The sequence below is a fragment of the Chroicocephalus ridibundus genome, chromosome 7 (genome assembly GCF_963924245.1).
Source record: "Chroicocephalus ridibundus chromosome 7, bChrRid1.1, whole genome shotgun sequence".
In the NCBI taxonomy this organism is placed as follows: Eukaryota; Metazoa; Chordata; class Aves; order Charadriiformes; family Laridae; genus Chroicocephalus; species Chroicocephalus ridibundus.
The window spans coordinates 39527541-39549867 of record NC_086290.1 but is presented as its reverse complement, the minus strand read 5'-3'; the positions used below and the strand labels follow the sequence as shown (position 1 = coordinate 39549867).

General features: G+C 36.9%; 1 protein-coding gene across 4 annotated transcripts in view; it reads right to left on the bottom strand.

Annotated features, from left to right (window-relative positions):
• Window positions 1-1383: 1383 nt before the first annotated feature.
• The window catches only part of NCKAP1 (NCK associated protein 1), a 60351-nt gene continuing 39407 nt past the window's right edge, over window positions 1384-22327 (bottom strand). For all 4 annotated transcript variants that reach the window (XM_063340560.1, XM_063340561.1, XM_063340563.1 and 1 more), the window contains 11 exons: window positions 21196-21414; window positions 20721-20851; window positions 20221-20318; window positions 16256-16349; window positions 15484-15566; window positions 14928-15008; window positions 11256-11349; window positions 10175-10291; window positions 6229-6338; window positions 3635-3724; window positions 1384-3011 (listed from right to left, as the gene is read on the bottom strand). In XM_063340560.1, the coding sequence (XP_063196630.1) occupies window positions 2895-3011; window positions 3635-3724; window positions 6229-6338; window positions 10175-10291; window positions 11256-11349; window positions 14928-15008; window positions 15484-15566; window positions 16256-16349; window positions 20221-20318; window positions 20721-20851; window positions 21196-21414 (1234 nt within the window). In that variant the 3' untranslated portion in view covers window positions 1384-2894. The remainder of the gene's footprint in view (window positions 3012-3634; window positions 3725-6228; window positions 6339-10174; window positions 10292-11255; window positions 11350-14927; window positions 15009-15483; window positions 15567-16255; window positions 16350-20220; window positions 20319-20720; window positions 20852-21195; window positions 21415-22327) is intronic.

Here is a 22327-nt window from a genome sequence, read left to right as displayed (position 1 = left end):
GAGAAGGCTCATATCTTTCCTCAAATCAGCGGCCGCATTTCAACATTTTCTGGGGAGAATGCCGTTCTCCAGCGCATAAAAACTAGTATACTCCAAGTGCCAAGTTTGGTTACCAATTCTTTTTCCTATCTAGAAAATAAATTTCTACAGCAAAAACCATTTAACAGTAGCCCTTGTTTTCAATGGTATCTTTTGTCCTGATGGACACATCTTTTTAAATTATAAAAGTAGCGTTCTGGGCTGCAACAGGACATTCTTCCATGCGCTTTCTCACATGAGGCAGAGCCCTCCCCCACAAATGAGACATTTGATCCAAACTGGCTCCACTGGGACCAGCTCAGCCGCCTGTGCTTCATGCGCCAGGAATTACAAACACTCCTGGAAATGCAGAAAAGGCCACCTGAGATGAGTCAATGTACAGTCTCAGCAGTTGAACTTACTAAGTTGTGGACATGGCATTGCCGGCTCCAGAGAAAGAATGTCTTCTCTACCCTGTTCCCCAGACTTTTTGACAGGCTTATCACAGTTTGTGTGGTGTATGGACACAGGTTGCCTTGAGGACCGTGCTTGATGTGCTCCTGCAACATCCTCCTTCCACAAGCAGGCTGAACCCTAAATAGCTTTGGGGTAGCTCAGCTGAAACCAGAAATAATAGAAATACAGCAAGCAAGAACAAAGCAAGGACACCCTCCCACTCCCACCCCACAACCCTCCAAAACCACTCAAAACCCCAACCAATACACGGATGAGTCCACATAATTCTTCCCCAGTTTCTCCGTTCTTTGGTTTGGTTCTGAGCTCTCTCCGAGTTCCTGCAAAAGGCTAAGTTAAAAAGGCCTCACCTCAGGCATTCGTGTGCCAGACAGCGCAGCGACGTCAAGGGCTCCACAGAAACTACCGAGTCTAAAAGGCTCACAACTAAATCTGATCCGACTGCGTCAGAAGTACCTTCTTGCAGAGGTACTGCACTCCTTATCTGTTGGTCAGAAACTACCTATTTTCTAGGCCTAGTTCAGTAACACCTCAGACAGCAGAGAGCTGACAGGGATGCAAGGTAAACAACGAAATACAATTGCTTTGTACTTAGAAAGATTAAAGACACAAAGTAGGTTATTTCTTAAACTTGAGTTTTTCAAGAGTCAGTCTTGAAAATGGCATAATTTTTTACACAAAAGGCTACATTACAATCAAAACCTTAATTAAAATCAAGACATTTGAACGTATTAGATTATAAATATGACAGAACAGAACTCTGAAGTCTCGCATTCGACCTAACTTCTTTGTGAACAAACTTATTTGTTATGGCACTAAATTATCCATTTAAAAACAGTCCCATGGTTATAACATAAAATGCATAATTAGGAAAAATACAGAAGTACTATCTTACTTCCTTAGGACAATTTTATTCCAGTCTTTTTTTCCTCTGGACAGAGGAAGCTATTGTAACTGAGCACACAACAGCTCTTTCATAATAGAAAAAGTTACCAGCACACACGTAAGTTGCATCAAGAACAGGGGCTCTATACAATGTCCGGAGCCTGTTGAGAAACACATCGCTTTTATATGCTGTGGATTAAAGAGCACAACCATCTGGTCCGCTTTCAGGCTAAATGAGCCAGTGCTATCCTGCATGCCAATTTGCACGATTGATAAAAAAGGGCCTATTATACATCTGTCTCAGTAATGTCTGATGTTACGGTTTTAGCAACACTCTCCTGTTTTATGATTATTTCAAGTTTTATACTTTAACAATACGTTTATTTCGATGGGTACAACTGGCATCACTACGTACTATATAAATGCTTTTCTCACTTTATTATGTAAAATTAAGATTTAAAGGATAATGGCACTAAACTGACACTTTTTACATTGTTTTTAATTCCTTCTACCAACTTTTTACAAGATTCACTACTGCAGAAGCTAAAAGGTGAAGGATTAAAAGAAGTCTTCACAGAAAAGCTCTAAGGATTGATATTTAATGAACTGTGAGATGTAAATCAATGCACAACAGCACAGTTTAAGCTTAAAATACTAGGATAACATTTATATTAAAAATAATTCACCTACAGATAATACAGTCTAGTGTTTATTGTATGTTATGGAAGGTACACTTGAATTTCAAAAATTTAAAACATATAAAAAGTGGTTAAGGGCTAACATTTTATCAACATGTGATAAATGTGTAAGAATGTTTATTATACAGCAGGGTACAATGGTAGTGTTAATGCCAACAGGGCACCACAGAAGTTAGTTTAAAAAAAATTTCCACTATGCTTTATACAAACAACACCACTTGCTGTTGTTTATCGGGAGAGGATCGCTGTCTGAAGGATAAGCAGTCCTATAGGTTTTTAATGTTAGATAGTGTCATAGTACATAGATCGGTGAATGTTTCAAAATAAAACTAGAAATGCTGTAATTACTTCACAGAAATGCACATCCAATATTTGTTTTCAATAAGAACAATAGGTACAAGATTATAACTCTCCCTATATGAAATAATTTACACACAGATGAAAGCTACGCTATCTAAAATAATCACTAAATACATTTTTCTTTTGGGAAATAAACAAGCAATTTTTGTTTTGCATGATCAATATCAAAAAACATATAGCAGAAGTAGTATTTTTTTAAACATAACTGATGCTCTAAAATAAAAAAAAGGAAGAAATGAGAAAAAAGATTTTCCATGAATGTGCAACCTAAAATAAACCAAGCTTATATTGTAGTACAACCATATTAAGAAACCACTGATCAGAAGTACAACTTTATGGAAAAAATTTATAATCCACAAAACTGTTCATCAGGCCATAAAATAAAATAGCTCCACAGTTTACAGATAAAACTGAGGCCACATAGATGCGTGCTATGTCTTATCTCCAGTAAGTAGATACTTAGGCAGAGGATGTGACACTTTGTTTGTAGACAGCATGGTATGCATTTCTCAGCAAGACGTAAGGGAAACAAGACTCCAAGAGATCCATCGTCAGGAATGGAGACTCCTGAACAATCTGAAAAATACCAGAAACACACGGTTTTGCAGAACGCCTTCTACTGCCTGCTGCTGCTAGTTTATTTCATGGAGATACTGCTGGTCTGCACCACCACAGCACCACTCACATATCTCACGGCAAAATGAAATAATAAAGTTTAAACGTTGGTGAAAGACACATTGCTATAAACTCATCACTTCTCAAAGCCAGTCATTTAGCTTCTTCCCTTATATATTGTCATGTAGCACTCCTGCCACTTCCGAAATATAAAGAATTCTGAAAGGAACACCTCTGAGCAGAGAGGATTTTCCCCACACACACACTCTGAACAGTCCTTCTTTAAGGTGAAATTTCATTTTAATATTGCATATACTATATGATTGATTAAAATGATCTGAACGATGTGATACAATGTCCTAGACAACAAAGGATGATCGTAAAAAGGGGGGGGGGGGGGGGAGAATGAAAAAAAAATTAACTTCCAACAATTAGAATGCCAGGGAGAATGACATTAAAAAAAATAATTTCCACTGGTTGATGACCTACAACACACAAAGCGACACCCAAAATACCCTTGCTGAATGACACAATGTGGAGCCTATTCCTTAAATTAGTAACACATAAAATAGACAAAAGCTTACCATGTCTAGTAGCAGGTAAACAGATTCTCTGTTCCTTGTAGTAGTTTTGTCCGTCTCCTGGCCAATCTTCAGTAGACTGGACGATGCAAGCTACATAAAAACAAGTATTTCAAAGCAATAAATAAAACAATGCATCAATCAACTTCTATTTTGCTATTCATGCACAAAACCTTTCTGAAGAAATTGGTATCTTAGCCAGGCACTGCAGTGTACTAGTGACTACAAAGAACAGTAAGTAGTCCTGAACACACGAACCATCACTGGGCTTTCGTTTCGGTGAGCCATTTGTTTATTTCTAGCAGTGTTCAATAAGCAATATGTGCTATTTTAATACAAAAAGTGAACTAATTTCTTGCATAGAACTTTCAGTTGTTATCACTGGTTGACTGGAGTTTTATTGTTTGAAGTTATACCCGTTTTGCAATAGAAGGACAAACCAAGTTTTACTTCCTAAACTGTATTTTTACTTGAAGAATTCCATCCTAAATGTAAATGAATAATACTTTATCAGCGCATGAGCAACCTTACAACACTAGTTTTAAAAGAGATCCTAGAAACTTGTAATGCCTACTTAGGTATTTACAAGCTCAGGATGACAGAATACAGCGAAATACTCAAGTTTGCAGATGCATTGATAACCCATGTTTCATGTCTTTCAGAAATTTGAAAAAACCTCTTTTCAACTTTCAGATGTACGATCATCATTTATGCTCTCACACCAAGCAATGGCCACGTGCCAAAGCCACACATTTACCAGAAATGGATTTAAACCTAAAATGTTAACTTTAAAATCTAAATGAAGCTTCTTCTTGAACAAATTCTCTCATTAATCACTTTGTAATATAAAGTGAATGTGCATACTTCAAAAATAATCCTAGCATATACCCATCAGTATTAAGTATCCTACCAAGTTCTTTCTGTATTTAATGAACTTTGACAGGAAAGCAGATCATCCCCAGCACTACATTTTCGTCTTAAGATAAATGTTTTTCTTTCATCTAAGGGTAAGTGATATATAAAAGGTGTTAGAAAAAAAGAGACTATCAAAATATCTGAAGACCATCAAGTCATGGTCTGTGCAATAAAGCAGTGGTCTGAAACCAGTTCGTAAACACTGAAAAAATGCAAACCTCATACCAAAAGTGTTTTTATCACATTAAACTATACTGGTTTCCTTCACTTGTCTAACGTATGCAGCTTGACACAGCCATTTTTCTTTCATCTTTTAGAGCCAGCAGTTGCAGTAGACAAGGTCAACGGCCAGAGGTTTTTTTTTTCTGTTTTACAAAATGCAATGAAGTTCCAGAAATAAAAGATCCTTTTAAGGAAAAAAAAAAAAAGTTTCTTCTAGTTACAGAAAGTTACCATTATCCCACCCCTGTAAGTGTGTTAGGCACCTAAAACAAGGGGAGGCGAGATATTTTTTTCATATTTCAAGGCTAAACAGCAAGAATCAAGAATCACTCAAAATCAGTAGTAATTTTTAAAAATTAAAGTGAAGCTGCCGTTTTAGCCTTTAGTTTCCCTTCAAGTATCGGCTAATTAAGAGCCACTTTAAAAATTCTATCTCTACTTGGGCAGCACACCAAAGTGTATTTAAAATGCATCACCACCACCTAAGGGCTTTTGATTTATTTTTTTTTCCTAAGGATTTCAGAAGCTTTGATCTTCAGCCTACTCCAAAGCATAAAAATGTGTCTCCCCGAATATCCCTGTAGCATACCACTATCAGACAGTTACTGTTTAAGAAGGGTAGATATGTCAAAAGGTAGGACTCAAAAGGCACTCTGGAGTTACCTTCTTTAAAAAAGTAAAACAAACTAAAGAGTTTATTCATCATGGGAAAAAAGTCTGCTAGACAGAATCTGGATTTTATATGCATTGCACTTTTTTTTTTTCCAGTCATGTGCCACACAACGTAAGAGATGGTTATGTGCTAAAATACTAAAAGTTATAGTAAAACAAATTATAACACTTGTACTGATTTGCTACTGTTACTTTCCAACATCACACACAGCTGACTATTGCTAAAGGACTACTACTAAATTTAATCTACATATAGACTTGTATTAACAATATGCTTCTCTCGTGCAACAAAACCAGATTTATATGAAATCAATTGCACTGTATCCCAAATTAATATTACATTTTCCACCTGAATTTGAACATACTTCCTCAAGTCAATCGATATTTTTCTTATGATACAAATTTTAACCTGTTGCTAGACTTCAAAAAGTAACTTACATCTGATTTTCTCCTAATCAACACTGTATTCTACAATAACTTTAGTTTCTCTGGAGTCTGTACCTACAGGAAAATAAGTAACATAACAAGCACTATGAAGCGATATTGCTATTAGAATAGATGTTGGTTAATCAATATTAATCCATATTAATCTAAATCTATACAGTATGCCCTTGTGATTAAGATTACTCATGTCCGATTGCCGCTGTAAAGGTAACACTTGCAATGACAAAGACATTGGTAATTTAACGTGGAAGCAGACTATGTATAAAAACAGACTGAGAGGCATTAGAAGGTCAGAGTCCCTCTCTTTTTAGAGGATCTATCTCTAGAAATGAAGTTGTACATACGGCCAAAAATTCTTTAAGACGGTCTTCAATGCTTCCCTTGTGGATCGTAAACAAAGCTGCAGCAATCTGGTTGATAGCTTTTGCCAAGCAATGGATGTTGTTGCAATGCCCTAGACAAAACCACACACAAATTACCTCAGCATCACGTTTGAAAATGACAGTATTCTTTGGAAAATATCACCAAAGAGTAAACAGACTTGTCACGATGAAAGATCAACGTTTAACATCTTACAAACGGGAGCAAAGTACTTGTACTTTGAACTTGGTATCAGGAAAAGCACCAGAAGAACAGATCCCTTCTGAATGCTGTAATGGTCACAACAACATGACAAAGATCCCTGTGGCTATTAGAAATAAGGAAAAATAATATATTGAAAGTTTATTTGGCTTCTACAAAACTGGAGAGTGTTACTACTTGACTAGGCTAAAAAGACATGTATCAGCAGGATTTTTTTCAAGCTAATTGGCTATTTTTCTCCCCTCTATGTAAATGGACAAGTTGTCATGCCCAGACAGCTTTCACCCAAGAGATCTACAGGAACTCAAGAACAACACTGTCGAATTGCTAACTGCTGTATACATCTTGCCTAAAATTCACCCAGGCTTCAAAGGCCTGGAATGTGACTAAATGACACCAGTTTTCAAAGACAGCAGAACTGCTCCTCAGCCTGATGCCTCTTCTAGGCAAATTAAGTAAAATCTACCACTTTAAAACAAAATTAATAGACACCTGGGCGAATATCTTGGGAAAGTGCTAACGTACGAAAAGCAGGAGATCTTTGAAGGAGTTACAAAGCATACAAGCATGCAAACACTACTGATTCTTTCCGATTCATTTTGACCATTGCTGAGCACTGAGCTCATTTTTTTCATTTGGTCACTTATTGTAACTCCAAGATCATGCCTAAATAGCAAGGTCAGCTAGAACCCATCACTCCACATGAGAAAAATTTATTTTTTTCCCCCATGCATATCACTGTTCTTACTTAAAATGGATTTTATCTCTCATTTTATTGCACAATTTACTCAGTGTCGTAATATCCATCTGCAGCTCTTTACTCCTCTAATATCCTCAATAACTTCACATAATACAAAAATTTTCTCACCTCACGCTTCACCCTCCTTCTGGGTGGTCTATGAATATGTTCACTGGTAGGTCCCAGCAAAGATCCCTATGGATCTCCACCAGCAGGCCTGCTGATACCCCTGCTCCATCTCCTATTTTTTAATTAAATATTGCTGCATGAATATGCTAGTCCAAAAAAAAAGAACAGACCACCACTTTCCTTGAACATCAGTCAAGAACATCTGTTCTGCTTAATTCTGCTGATTTAAGTTTATATTTGTTTTTGAAGTGGCTTGATTCTTTGAAGTTACTTCATTTTTATGTCTCGGAGACTGTAGAAAAAGCATCAGCAAGGGAATTCAGCTGATGAATTGTTGTCTTCTGACCTGTGACAGGTTTCAAGTCTTTAGAAAAGGCTATGTCTCTTGCAGTCGAGTGTTCTATTCTAGCCTCTAAATGACAAATTAGTCCTCTAGCCTGACAATTGACTAGCAGTTCAGATTTCTTACTGAGAACAAAAGTAAAGTCCTGCTAGAGTCTGAGCCTTTATCTGGAGCTAGTGGAAGAAACAGGCTTGATCCTGAAGTCGGCAGAGAGAACACAGACATTGCTAAAGCTGTCCAAGAACTGTCTGTATTTGGGAGGTTATGTCTTGCCAGATTAGAAAGCTGAAACTCCTTCAAATTTGTGACTTGTTGACGGATAAATTCAGGATTTGTCCAGGGAATGTGCTTCATAAAAAGCAGCCTTTATTAAGTTCTCATTCTGGAAATAGCATCTATATTAAGCATCTCAAGCCAGATGTTCTACAATAAGGGCAGAACAGGAGAAAAAGTAGTATTATGCAAGGACTGCAGAACTGACAAGGTCTATTCTGTTTGTTCAGTTATTTCTGTAGAGTGAACGTATTTTATAGATTCCTTTTGCCAGGCTGTTTTCCTCTCAATAAAAAAAGAGCCCACTCAGTAAAGAATTACATAATACAGGGGCCACATCTCGTAAAATCAGTAGCAACTCCTAATACGGGCTCATTTGAGTTCTAGATGGAACTCCTCTCCAGCCACAGTTTTATGAGGTCTTATTAAGTGCACTTACTTTAAGAATCCACTTTGAAACAGGCTTTGTCTGACTTCACGTTAAGAGTTACTGAAGGTAAATGAAATCACAGAAGCTGGAATGTTTAAGCTACCTGATATAAAACAGGCAGAAGACAGAATTATCTGTTTCAGCCTGCTGAGACTCTGAGGACAAACAGGGTCCTTGGAAGAGAAGGGAGTTTGAGGAGGGCAAACCTGCCTGAGCTCTAACCTGCTGGAGCACCTCCAGCTTGCCTGACTCACATACTTTGAAATAAATTTGCAAAGGGGTGAACGTGAAAGTACAATCACTGTTAAAAACTTTTAATACTGTCCCCCAGCAAGCAGTAAAGTTTTGAGACGCTACAGTAGGTAAGATGGAGAAGCTGGTAGCAGAAAGTGCTTCCTGAGGGTTTCTTTTATGAAACAATAAACAATATTTAAGAGACATGGTCTTAACACATATAAGTAAATTCATTTGGACCAAGTTAAGAGAACGAACCTGACTGTCCTTTAACAAGCAAGTTTCTACCTGTGCCCCTCACCCAGTCACACGTGATATGCCCTGCTCTTGCCTCTATTTCAATATTTTCATTCAGCCATTGTAACTTTGAAAAAGCTCACAAAATGCCACAGAAATACTATGAGAGTAGAGACAACATGAAGCAACTCTGTGGGTTACAGATTGTTCTCCCTACCCATCAGAAAAAAGCTGTTAATTTTAAAATTCACAACTTTTCAAATCAATGTTCAAGTTCTAATCATTGCATCAGAGATTTATACAACTTTTTCCACAACTGGTAAAAGGCTACGCTATCTGATTAAAATGAAACTAGAGTTAACAAATCCCTAATCTCTCAAAACTGAAGAAAACGTTAATTAACCCAATTTAAAACAATAATCTTGAGTCTCTCAAAAAATGTGATCTGCATACTACACTAATTGATACATAAGACTTTCAGGATTTTTGATCTTTTCCTAGTACTTTAAGTTTTCAGAAGTCAGTTTAGACAATTCTTTGTGAGTTAAGCTTTGACCAGATTAAAAATGCAACTATTGAAAAAAAAATAGAAAAAACATGCTGTACCCAGTAAATGGATGCAGAATAAACATGGTCTTTTATGTGAGCCATGCTACACATCACAAAGGAAATAGCTTGAACAGCTGAAAGGTGACTTTTGTATGTGTTGGAACAGTTTTGTCAGTCTTTTTTTTAATTTAATTTTGTCTGAAAGAGAACTTTTTTTTTGTGGATTACATGCAAAGAATTTCCTTGAGGCAACGATTTTACTTTTTTTTAAATAAGAAAAGTTGAACTACTGCATAGGATATAATTCTGTTCACAGCTTACACCTTCCAGATTCTGTTTTCAAAAATTTTATGCTTAGTAATATGAACAGCATATTAAATATAGAAAAGACACCTTGTACGAGTGGCCCATAGCCAATGTAAAGATTACTAAAACATCTACACTATTATATAAAAGTCTCACACTAAGTGACACAGAATGTATACTCCAGCAATTCTATATATTAGGACGAGATTGCCCCCTACAGTATCCGAACTGTTCTTAAAATCTCAAGCAGAAGACTCATTTTTCACAGAAAGTCATCTCAAACAAGAGTTAAGTAAATGCTTTTTAAAGTAACTTCCAGAAGAACTTTCCTGGATTAGGGCTACACTGATTTTCCAATTTTGTTTACTACAAAACGTAGTTAAGTATCTGAAGCAAAAATATTCAAGAAACTACAGAACTATTATGAAGAAAGCATTCACAGCAAATACTTAGCTGACTCTACATTACCTTCAATGGCGGGGCTATACTGAGACATCACATTACTAGCCAAAGTTGGCAAGGAGACTGCCACGAAGACCATGAGAAGGCAAGCAATTTTATACTCTTCTTCTGGACTGATGTTTTCTAAAAACAAAACCAAAGTTCTTTTTAATTAAAGAAGTCATCTCAAAGTATTTCCTTTCAACTGCAGGTAGTTTAGAACGTAACATGTTTGACCAAACTGAAACTTAAACCCATCAACAACGAACTCAATGTCTATACTGTGGAAGGAGGAATATTACGTCAGTCTTGCCAAAACACAGGGTGGAGCTTCAAAATGTCCAGTTATCTACAAAAATGAGGGCAAACCGCTTCCACCCTATCACTTCTAATCATTTAGTAACTAAGACTTTAATATGCTGAGCAGAACAGTAAAGGAAAAAAAGGCAACAGAGTGCTCAGTAAGGAAGATAGGGAAAAAAGCTGAAGACTCTCTAAAAGCCCTTAAAAGTGCTTTCATGCCTTCAAACCTGCCGGAGTAAACAAAAGTAGTGGTGTTTTAAAGCAAGTAAGAGGAAGCACTATACATGTTAGAACATTAACATGTTTATTTTACCATGTTTCTCCTTGTAAGCTCCATGTTAACACTTGTATAACATACCAGTAACACAATGTTCTGAAATTCATGAGGTGCATTCAGCTGGCATTTCGGTTCCTAATGGCACAGATCTGTAACAGATCTGTACAACCGAACTGATCACGTCCGTAGCTGTTCACAGTAAGAGTCCTATTGTCATTGTCTTTAAATTACAGCAGTCTTCACCACTAGCTATTAAACCCCTTCAATGTCTACTCATTCTTTTGTAGATAAACAAGCTAATTCACGTATGGTTGAAAAGATTCTCAAGCTAACGCATCAGTAGGCAGCAGGCACAAATAATTCACTTATGCCACTTACGGAGTTCATCGAAGGAATACAAAGGGCCCAAGATACAAAAGTCTCCTCCTAGTATTTTAAACACTTCCATGCCTGGTGCATTATTTGCTCCTCCTGTTTTTTGGTGTTTTGTTTTAGTTTTTTTACACTTACAAAGCTGTAACTTCTTACCTGATTTTTGGGAAGACAGCGCTACAACCAAGGCAGGATCAATCTCACATGGCAATCCAGCGGCTGATGACAGTTCATATACATTCATTGCCACCTGAGGACCAGAAGAAAGATAATTAAAAAAAAGACAACATCGACTGCTTTTTGTGTAAACATGATGAAGCACGGTTTTGCTGTCACGTTTAAAATGTTCATATTAGGGTTTGAGGCACTAAGGAATTTCAGAGACTTGGCTAAAACAAGATAAAGAGACTCTAGATTTTTGTTTCTTTCTAACCGACACTGAACAGCTGGGTCAGTACTTTGTGTGCTAAATTATTTCTTTTTGTCAAGCCAAACGAAGCTTGTATACTTTTCCACATTACCTCCAAAGCAAACATCCTGACTTCCAATTAGCTGTTTCTACATTTTTCTTCGGTGTTCAAAAGATACTAGCAGATTTTCACTACTAGATCTGAAGTATCAGCTAACATCTGCAAATATAGCATTTTTAGACAAAAGCCAAAAGTCACAGTTTGGTGAAGTGTTAGAGTAAGGCAGAAATATTACAGCATTCAAATTTGATACACATTCAGTGTCTAGTGATCCCAAGTGCCAAGAATTAGACTCTCAGCGGCCCTAACACTTGGAGGAACTAAGAGCGTCTTGAAATGTATTCCATTTTCCAGGCTGTATCTTTCATTGCCATTAACGAGTGTTCACCACAGTTCTTCTCTCTTTCCCCAATTTACATTTTGGACAAACTATCTGAACCTGTAGTTCAGATGAATCTCTGCAAAAGCAGGTTTATACCAAATACGAAGGACTATGGGAAACGCTAGCAATGTGTCTTACTGCCATGAATATTTGTGAAGTTTTACACTTTGCCTGTAAATTCTCATCTATAGCTGGTCAGCTCCACATAGGGGGAAGCTGGGCAGACTATCCTTATTCATGTGCTCCAGCCTGGCTACCTAAGGGCAAGTTCTGACATGAAAAGCACACAATGCTGTTTGCACAGTGCCATGCTGTCAGCAGGATGTACGTTGAGTACAGTCCTGCATTAAAAGAATTCCAGAGCATCCAGATGAGAGCCAGTTCACAACAAACTGGTTAAGGAGCAATGGTGGAACAAATGCAAGCCTGTTTCTAAAAGCCTGTAGAGACAACCCAATGATTTAATATAAAAAATAACCAAATAAAAGAAGAACAAATCCCCATTTTGCCAGTTGCCCCAAATCATAAAATTCAGGGATACTAAAATAAAAACAACATTTCATAACAAGTATTCATTTCATCAACAGCTTTAAAGCTGTTTATGCTTTGCTTGGTAAATTCAGTACATAGGAAATTACTATGTTATTATTTCCTAAAATATGCCCAACTGGGCAGTTGTCCTAATCCATTGTACAAAGCCCTGTGAAGATCTGCCTGTTGATGTGCCTTCATTTCAGAAAAAAAAGTCTACTTTACTGTCCCCCAAAAAGCCTTTGTTGCCTACAATTGCACTGCTGTATGTGACAAAACCAGGAGAAAGCTCAGACAATGAGCTGCTGATTGTCCACAGGGCTTAATTATTAGCAGGCTTATAGCACAGTTCTGGCCCTTCCAACAAGCTGTTTCCAAGACAAAGTTCTGGCAGAGTTACAGCGTAACATATGTCAGAGCCCCCAGCAGGCACTATGGACAAGCCTACACAGGTTTGTCTCCTCCATGCACAGTCCTCCAACTTCATGCAGGCAAGCGATGTACTCTCAAACAAGCCTACATGGCATCACGCCACACCACAGGACGCTCGTGTCTATGGTTGGTACCATGCAAACACCATCATGGTGGACTGTACCATGGCACTTAAATTTATTTTAGACACTTTGAACTAGAAAAACACACACACAAAATAGGTATATTTAAATATTACAGGGGAACTACAGCAGGCCCAGAGAAGGCCAACAGGCAAGTATTATCTGAAGCAGAGGTAACTTGGTGGTGCTACATGGCACAAGCAAGAGAACAGTCCTCAGCATGGTTTTATTTAGCAGTGAGTAGGTCTTTTTTGCCATCCAGTTATTCCAGTGACTGCAAATTACTCCAGTGACTTCCAGAAAAGAAGCAGCAAGTACTATGCTTTCTTGTATCTGCTGACACAAACGAGTTCAGTGACATCTTTAGAGATCCACTGAGATGTTTAAAATAATCTGTGTTCATCAGCTTAAAGATATCAATGGTAAAATACTATCTTCGATGACTACTGTTGCAGCCTTTATCCCACCATACTTTTCAGCACCCCTTTGATACCAGAGGGTGTAAGATGCTTTCTGAAAAGGTGAAGCAAAGCAAGCAGTGAACTTCCCTTCTCATCTCTTCTGCATGCTGATTCCTCAAGTTCAATAGTGGAACACAATGCTTTGGTGATCAGTGATTTTCTATGTAATTATAGGTGAGAATTTTAGAAAGGCTTTTCTTGAGAAGTGTGAAAGTAACTTGCCTCATTTGGATATAATTTTTATCACGAGCCAGTATCCTTGAGGTTAATTTTTCATAGCACTTCCACAGAATCCCTCTATTCTGGTATGCATTTCGGTGTTTTCTGTGACATCAGAAACTCGTGGCTGGTTTATGAGCATTGCAAGTTTCAAAAAGCATGTGACTGTATTTTGGAGTGACATGGCATATGTGTGAAATGTCAGTAACATATCATATTCTTCATGCAACCTCTGACTCATTTTCAGACAGACTGCTAAATTGTGTCTTCTGAAATCAGGAGGCTCACCATAATGGACTCTGAACTGTTCTTGTAATGTACTTTTAAAAAGGAGAAGGTGTTTTTTTATTTATTTAGTGAATCTTCATACACAACAGAACTTAAGTTTCTTTCCTCAAGAGTAAACAGCAAAACATAACCTTCAAGTTCAGCAATAACAACATATTCCAGCCCTCAAAACCCATACTTTACTCAAGAGCAGACTCATTAAATTGTTTCTGTAAAAGTTAATCAAGAGTTGCGCAATGCATATCCCACTACCTGTTCTCTGCAAATCAAATTGCCACAATACCATTAAGAAGCTTGCAAACCTTCATAGGCCCCAAGCTGCAATAAGAGATTAAAAAACCAGCTAGGCCGCGGTTATTGTGCATACCTGTCCAGAAGGCATGTGATGTACCAACAACGGTTTCTTGATGGAAACATACTACCATTCAGAAGCAAGCCACCATATTTAAGCTGCTAACTTTTTTTTCAAGCATTTCAGATGGTGGGTTTACAAGAATTTTCGATTTAAGGTGAAAATCACACTTGTAGCTATTACATGCATAGAGTTCCAATCACGTACACAGAGTCCTTGAAACATTTACTTTTACCAGTTATGCTGCTCACACCACAAAGCAGCTCAGTATTCCTCCCTTTGTCGCTTAGTCGTGTTTTAACACTTGCTAAGTTTTGTTCTTAATTCTTTCCATGAAAGTTCTCAAATGTGATCACAGGCAGACAGACTCTTGTGCTTATCCCATCAGTTGGTTGGGTTTTTTTTTCCCCAGAACATCAGGAGTCTGCAGAGGCACAACTACTTAGCTCTTTAGAAAAAAGGGGGTGTTCTTTGTTTCTGGGTTTTTCACACTAAGCATGAAAGTCTTGCCCGTTACATATTTTCAATGAGGTCCCAAAATGACTCCATCACCCTTGGGGCCAAACATTACCTTCATGTCAGTCTCTCTTGGAATGTGATCTTTAAAGTCCTCAATGGAACTTACAAGGAAAGGAATGTGGTAGGATAAGACCTAAGAGACACAAACACACCAATAATGAGAAAACGTACTTCCCATGTTAAGGGTCAATTAGACACTACCATTATTTTACTAGACTTATTAACTTTTTTAAAATGAGTTTTTTTATTTTCTGCATAGGAATTTGTTTGCAGATTTGAGACATTAAAGCCCAATAAACTCAAAATTGAGCAGTTTGCAAGTAAAGTGAAAAGAAAGCTTTTACAATGTACTAAACAGAAAAGCTTGAGAAGCATGCTCAAACTAAAACTTATGTTTTAATGTAATTATTTCACTGAACCGCACTCAAAAAGTAGACTCCCCTTGCTCAGCTGGGAATTCAGAGTTGGGTTTGACTGACTATTGCCGTTTTACCCACACGCCAATCTTAAGAGGTAGCATTTCTAAATAGTGAAGCTTCAAATATTTTATCATTCCATTAAATTAAATACAATGGAAATTATTCAGAAGATATTGAGTTATTTCTTACATCTCTAAGTGCTTCTTGTGCCAAAGACCGAAAAGACAAGATAACACCAATAATCGTCATTCTCTTCAAAACACTGTCAACAGCTGGAGAGAAAGAACAATAGTGAACAAGTTGATATTTACAAGCTCATTTCTTCAAAAAAGAGAAAGAAAATATTTAACAAAATACCAAAAAACACAAGGTACTGAAACAATGGCATTCCTTAAAAGACCCAAAATAAACAGTGCTTAAGCAAGTTTTTATAGCTGAGTTGACAATGAGATTTTCAGTAGATGTATCCTGTTAACCACTTCATGGAATGAACCCGGTTACACACAGTATTGGATGTGAACATTAGTTCTGTGTTTTCCTGAGGCCAAAAATGTCTCTTTATAGTAGTTATTTTTGTTAAAAATAATTAGATGTAAAAATACTTCCAAAGAGTGCAATTTACACTGTGACGGAATCAAATCAGAAATGTGTGTCAAAAACCCTTTTCTATTCTATGGGTACACACCTGGTAGTTATAGCTACACGTTATCATCCCTGAAGAGAAAAAATGCTCAAAGCTCATCACTACTGTAGTGCTGGTGCCCCTGTTAACACTGAAATCTCATTTTGTCTGTACACAAGACGACTAGAAAATTTTGAAAAGATGCATCTATGAGCTCACATACATTTTGCTGCTTCTATATATATTTAATATGGATAAATTAGTTTTTCCCATTTTCTTTATAAAGACAAAGATAAAAAACAATACTGTATCTTTAGTAGGACCTTGCTAGTTACCCACATGATAATCTTTTAAAGAGTGCTGCCATCTGGTCAGGCTTGTCGAAGCTGGTCCTCATTTGTGTTAGAACTTCAACATTCTCCACCACAAGTTTCTAAAAAGAAGCAAGGATTCAGGTCAGCTATAGTTTTCAGTATGTTAACAGGATAAATACATGGTTTAGGATATTTCAGTCTGGCAGAGAGACAACTAAACTCATGGAATACAGATGTACCCATTGTGGTTTTAGTGAGACTACAATATCAGTATTATCGTCAGGCACTACTCTACCCAAAAACAAGCTCTGAATCAAAAAGCAGAGGATTAGATACCCATTGGAACATGGATTTTTATATTCAGTAGCGTACACAACTTCTTAAAACAGGGGAATGAAACTCAGCAAAGCCAAACAATAGCTCCTCATGCTAATTTAGCTTTTTGTAAGAAAAGGATACAGACACCAATTAAAATGCATATTCAAAGTAATACATTCCTTTGGGTTGCTCCTTTGACTAGTTACGCTGTAAGGATTAGAAATGTAACGTTGGTAAAACTGAAGAATGGAATGAAGAGTTTAAGAGTCAGACTGTTAAACCGTGGTGCAGTTTACTTTAAATTTTCTTCTATTACAATTAAAATAAAAACAAAGACATTAATTTAAGCCTCAACACCTTAGCCTGAAGCAGTAAAACTCAAGTTCAATATTTTTCATGTCAGTGTGACCAAAAGAAAAGAAAATGTGTGTCTGTTTCCAATTTGTAACAACTGTCATACATGCAACTTTTAGCATTAGGGTAAATGTAATAACTTTCCTACAATCACTCTCCAAATATGTATCAGATTTAAATTTAAATTACAGAGATTGTATAATCGCATCTATAAAATGTCAGATCCAAAAAGGGTTTCTTGCTAGCTGAGGAACTTATGTTGTGCAAAGTAGTATTTTTAAACTCTCTTCAAGCAAGATATAGGTACTTTATTCTTACAAAAACATATTTTTGCAGTTCGAATACAAAGTATCCTATTTCAGAAATGGAAAATATGATTATCTCTCTTCAGGTAGAGGGCAACCAGTGGCTGAGAAAACTTAAGATATCTTGTGTGCTTATGAACATTAACTGAAGAAAGTATTTCCCTTTTTGCGAAGGAGACATAATTTAGTGCTTTGTATACTAAATAATATCAAGGTAGAAAAGAACTGAAAGATGAAGTAAGAAAACAAGATATTCTTGATTGGGGGTGGTCTTCCAAAGTGACTAGCAATACTTTTATTTTTCAAGTGGATGCATTCCAATCTACCTTAATTACTAGGCAGCACAAACAAAAGGAGCAATGAGAGGGGAAGCAGGAAGAACTACTATTCATCAGATGTAGGCCATTATAAGCCTGGACCATAATTTCAGATATATCATATAAAAATCTAAGAGGAGACATACCTGCAGGGACCTACTGCTAAGGATCTCAGAACATTTGACCTTTGCTAGTTCTGTTAACTGCTTTAATGGTTGTATTTTACTTTGCTTCGACACACACTGAAAATAAGGCAAAACATAGCAACTGGCAAGAATGGAGATTAAGTTTCAGAGTAAAAAAAAACACAGGAGGAGAAAAATCTAGCACAACTTAAACTATAATGCTGCTATGAAATAAATGGTGGTCTGTGTTTACTTCCACCTCCCAGTCAAGCAGCCTGTGCAAAGCAGATCTGTGCAACAGCTTTGCCCTCTCAGATTGCCATGACATTGTCTCATGGCCATGCTATTTGCATAAGCTCGAGTCTATCCATAATCCACCCAGTCTTCCCACCTTCATTCTTCTTATCTTCAGTGAGAAGCAAGGAAAGAAATAAGGTAATACAAGATGCAGGAAACTAACCACCTCCAAGAACGTGTGCTCACACATAGAAACACAAGATGTACTTCTACGTTGAAAGCCAAAGCAAGAGCGGTTTGTACGGAAATCAAGATGGGCAATTTTAAACCAACCGATGTATCAGAACTTGGCAGATGTGCGACATTTTAATTGAAAACCCTCAAAGCTCTCCAGAATGCAAGATTGAAGGCAATAGCCCACGCACACTGTTATCGAGTCAAGCCTTCAGCTTTACAAAAAATAACCAGCGTGTTAGTTTAAGATTTAAAAGGAACAGGCTGGAATGCAGTTCAAGTAGTTACTTAAATGAGGCAAACTTCCCCTCCTCGCCCCAGTCTTAAACTTCAAATATAAAACCAACACCTGGTCCCACTGCGGGAAGCAAAGCAAGCATGTTGAACCCTACTCTTAATAAATTCCCCATTCTATCCTCATGTTGCTTCCTTCCCCCAAACACAGATGTTTCTCAGTGCTCTCTTGCTAAGCCAACTGCACCTCAGCCAAAGAGATGAACATTTTATTGCTTTATTTTTTTCCTCCAAATATGTGGTCATGCGCATGTGGAACTACATTATAGTCTGCTTAACCTTAGCGGTATCACAAAACAACAAACCTCAGAGACAATTTAAAGTTGCTTTTTAAAAAAATACACAGAGCTACAGTATGAATTGTGTTGATTTTGAGGAAATACAACCACAATAAGTGGACAAAGACAGCAGTAACCAACAAACATCTGCCTAACGGCTTTGTGTTTTACTTGAAACGTGACAGACGTAACCTTAAAATCATAGCATTCTCACCTGGAAAAGTCTCATTCTAGAACTGTAAAGTTGGAATGGGCGTAAGGAATCAACTCCCCAGTCTGGCTCAGGTCAGGGCTGCTGCACGCTCTCGCAGCAGCTGGGCAAGCATGAGCAGCCCCTCTCCTCAAGCTCTGACATTGAATAAAAGGCTTCACATCTTTTAGGGCACCACACATCCTAGCAACTCAGCAGCACCGAAACACGCAATGTTTACAGGGAGAACAAGGTCTCTGAAATCGTAATATGGGATGTATGAAAAAAACACACTTTTAAGGGCCTGGTATGCTAACAATAATAAATTGTTCTTGAAGAAAAGAAAAAGAAAGTTCCTTAGATCTCTTAGGTATTCATCTGCATTTTTAAAAACACAGCACGCATGAATAATTAAAAAAAATTCTTATTCGTGGTTAAAAAAAGTTGAAGACGAGATATAGTAACAACTTGGAATTAACTTTGGAAATGACAGTAAAAGAGTAAGTCATATGAAAAGCAAATATATGACAATTAGTGGCATTTTAATACTATGACTATCCTGGTAGAGTAGTACAAGTTATTAAGTTTATTAAACCCTCTTTCCAGAAAGAGTTAATTACATAGGCACCAAGTGGTTACCCTGTCATTGTTCGTTGTTTCAAATATACATGTAACTAGCTTCCTTGACGTGCCCATATTTTCAGGTTTTTTTCATGGCACCAACTTTATTGTTTGTGTTGCTGTAGGTATCAGGTTTATTTATGAGAATACAGACAGTTATAATAAAATGGATATTGTTCAGCTAGAGGGAAAGGTGTGTCTAAAAATGAGGAAAACAAAGAAAAGACCTGAAGTCTCTGATCCATGTAAAATGAACAATAGATGCCAACACACACGGTAAAGAAAGTAAGTCCTTGTAGATGACTAAGATACACTTGAGATTTTCACACTAAGTTTTGAGAGTCAACAAACTTTGATCAGCGCTTCACAAGCACCCAGAGTTCTTGAAAAACATTTATCTTCCCATTGATGATAAAAAGAGAGCTGACTGCTAGCTTAGGGCATCTACACAGAAATAAGAGAGCCTCCATAAAGTCCTGCCCATTCAGCTGTTGAAGAATGTGGGATGCACACGTACTACATGTGCAAACGTACTACATGTGCAAACGTACTACATGTGCAAACGTACTATAAAACAAGAGTAAAATTCACAGCTTTATCAGTTTGTTTGATGCAGTCCTTCCAAAAAGATGTCATGCAGAAGTATAGTTAAATATCCTAAAGTAAGCTTAAACAGAAAACAAGTCGCCTTCCCACCCACCAGTTTCCCAAGGTTACCTTAAGCTCAGCAACCTGTGAAGAAATGTGCCACATCAGACTTTCACTTAGGAACTTCATGCCATATGGTCCCAGAAGTTCAGAGAGGGCTCTCATTTCTGAGAAATAAAACAAACTGTTCTACTTCAAACAGTCCTTCTTCAAGTTACTTGATGCCCATCATGCATCTAACAATAGCGTTTTAATTGCAAAATATTTTACCACAAAATAGAATTTTAGGTATGAGAACTTGTGCTGTAATAAAACTGAAGCAGCAGTCACCAACACATCATACTCCTATCTCTGTAGCTCAAATGCATCGACCCTACTTTGACCAAAAATAGGAAAAGCAAGCTCTCTCAAGGCATAGAGGCAGCACAAATAAAAGTACTTAAAATACTACTGAAAGTTAACAAATGCTGCCTATAACAGAAGACTCTAAGAGCTGTTGTTACTGCAGTGTCTCAAGCGTACAATAACTATCCCTCACAAACATACTCAGTAGAAACATCAAAGTTTACCTGATATGTCAGAGTATTCCTCAGCATTAAATGTCAATTCATTTTCTGTAGGCAAATTCACAAATGCCTTCATGGCTGGAAAATAGGCTATGTGACCATTGCTGACTTGCCGTAGCAAAGTTTCCAAATACCTTATCAGAAAGGGAAAAAGTTTCAGGTGAAGAGACACATGTTTGTAGCTACTCTATACAGATGACGTACACCTGTGTGACAAGGGACAGCACAGCCTATAGACTAAAGTTTCACTTTCATAGTTCAACTGATACATGTATCTTACTCTACATCTCCCCCCTACAAAAAAAGAATTACACAACAGGCAAACTTTAAAGTGCTTTTAACGGGTATTGGGGAAAGTAAACTCGTGAAGTCAGAAACTTAACAAAATTTCCAAACACTCCATTTCTCCAATCCCACATTTTTAATTGAATAAAAAATAATAAGAAAACTTGTAACAAGTGTTCATATAATTACTTACCAATTTGTGTACAGACTCGTAATGGTTGGCTCACCATGGCTATCTAAATGCTGGGTTTGCTGAAGCAGAACATTGTTAAATACTCGTGTAATGTCGATCTGTACATAATTTTCTATTGACTGGAGGACTGTCATATAGGCTCTTACACTGGTTAACAGCTCTGAAGGCTTTGCAATCTCTTGTGTTGCTTGATTATACATAGTCATTCCAACAATTGACCTTTTAGAAACAAAAAGGTTTGAAACAAATATATTGCATTTGTTAGTAAAATTAAACTGAGACAAAAATGCACCTATAAAAATTATTTTATATTAAAAAGTTTTTATCTGAATACTTCTCCAGATCAAACTCTAATCAATTAATATACTACACCAGGACTTTTAGAAATAGTTCTAGATGTCAAAAGACAACTGTATTCATGGTTCCAGCAAAAATTTCACAAGACTGATACTCACTGAGCATTTTTAAAATAAAGCTTTTTTCTCCCCCATACATAAGGGCAATCCACAATGTGGAAAACTTATATTACAGCTACTTTGGTAAATAACTCAATGTTAAAGTCTTTAAAAATGCAAAACTTCTGGGAAATGCAAGAGCAATGATGTACTGAAGTATTCAAAGCATATTAACTAAGGCAAGAATTCTTTGACCAAAGTTGCTGTCATAGTTTTAGTTTGAAGTATCTGAAAAAAAAATAAACATATAGCTATGATTAAGTATTAACTGAAAATATGCAAAACAAAACTTCTATCTTGTGTTGCTTTGCACAAGTATTTAAAGGCATGTCTGATTATCTTGTGATATTAAGTATGCCGACTGTATTTGAGTGCATACATTCTGCAAGACACAGACCATAGACCATTTAATCTCTCCTCTTTCTGCCTCAGCTCATGCAGTATTAAAAAAAATAAATCTCAAAGCTATCTTGAGATCTCATTTCTTTTGCAATACAGATAGCTCTCCTGGAGCACATTTTTTAAAAAAATTACATTTCCACTGTTTTAAATAACTTCTCAAGGAATTTATCATAAGCTCTGCTTTCAACAGCTAATGCCTCTCAGCATTTATCTTGTAAGTAGATAAAAGGAAATACTTTTACATCACTTGGTAGGTAAGCTTCAGTTATAATTGT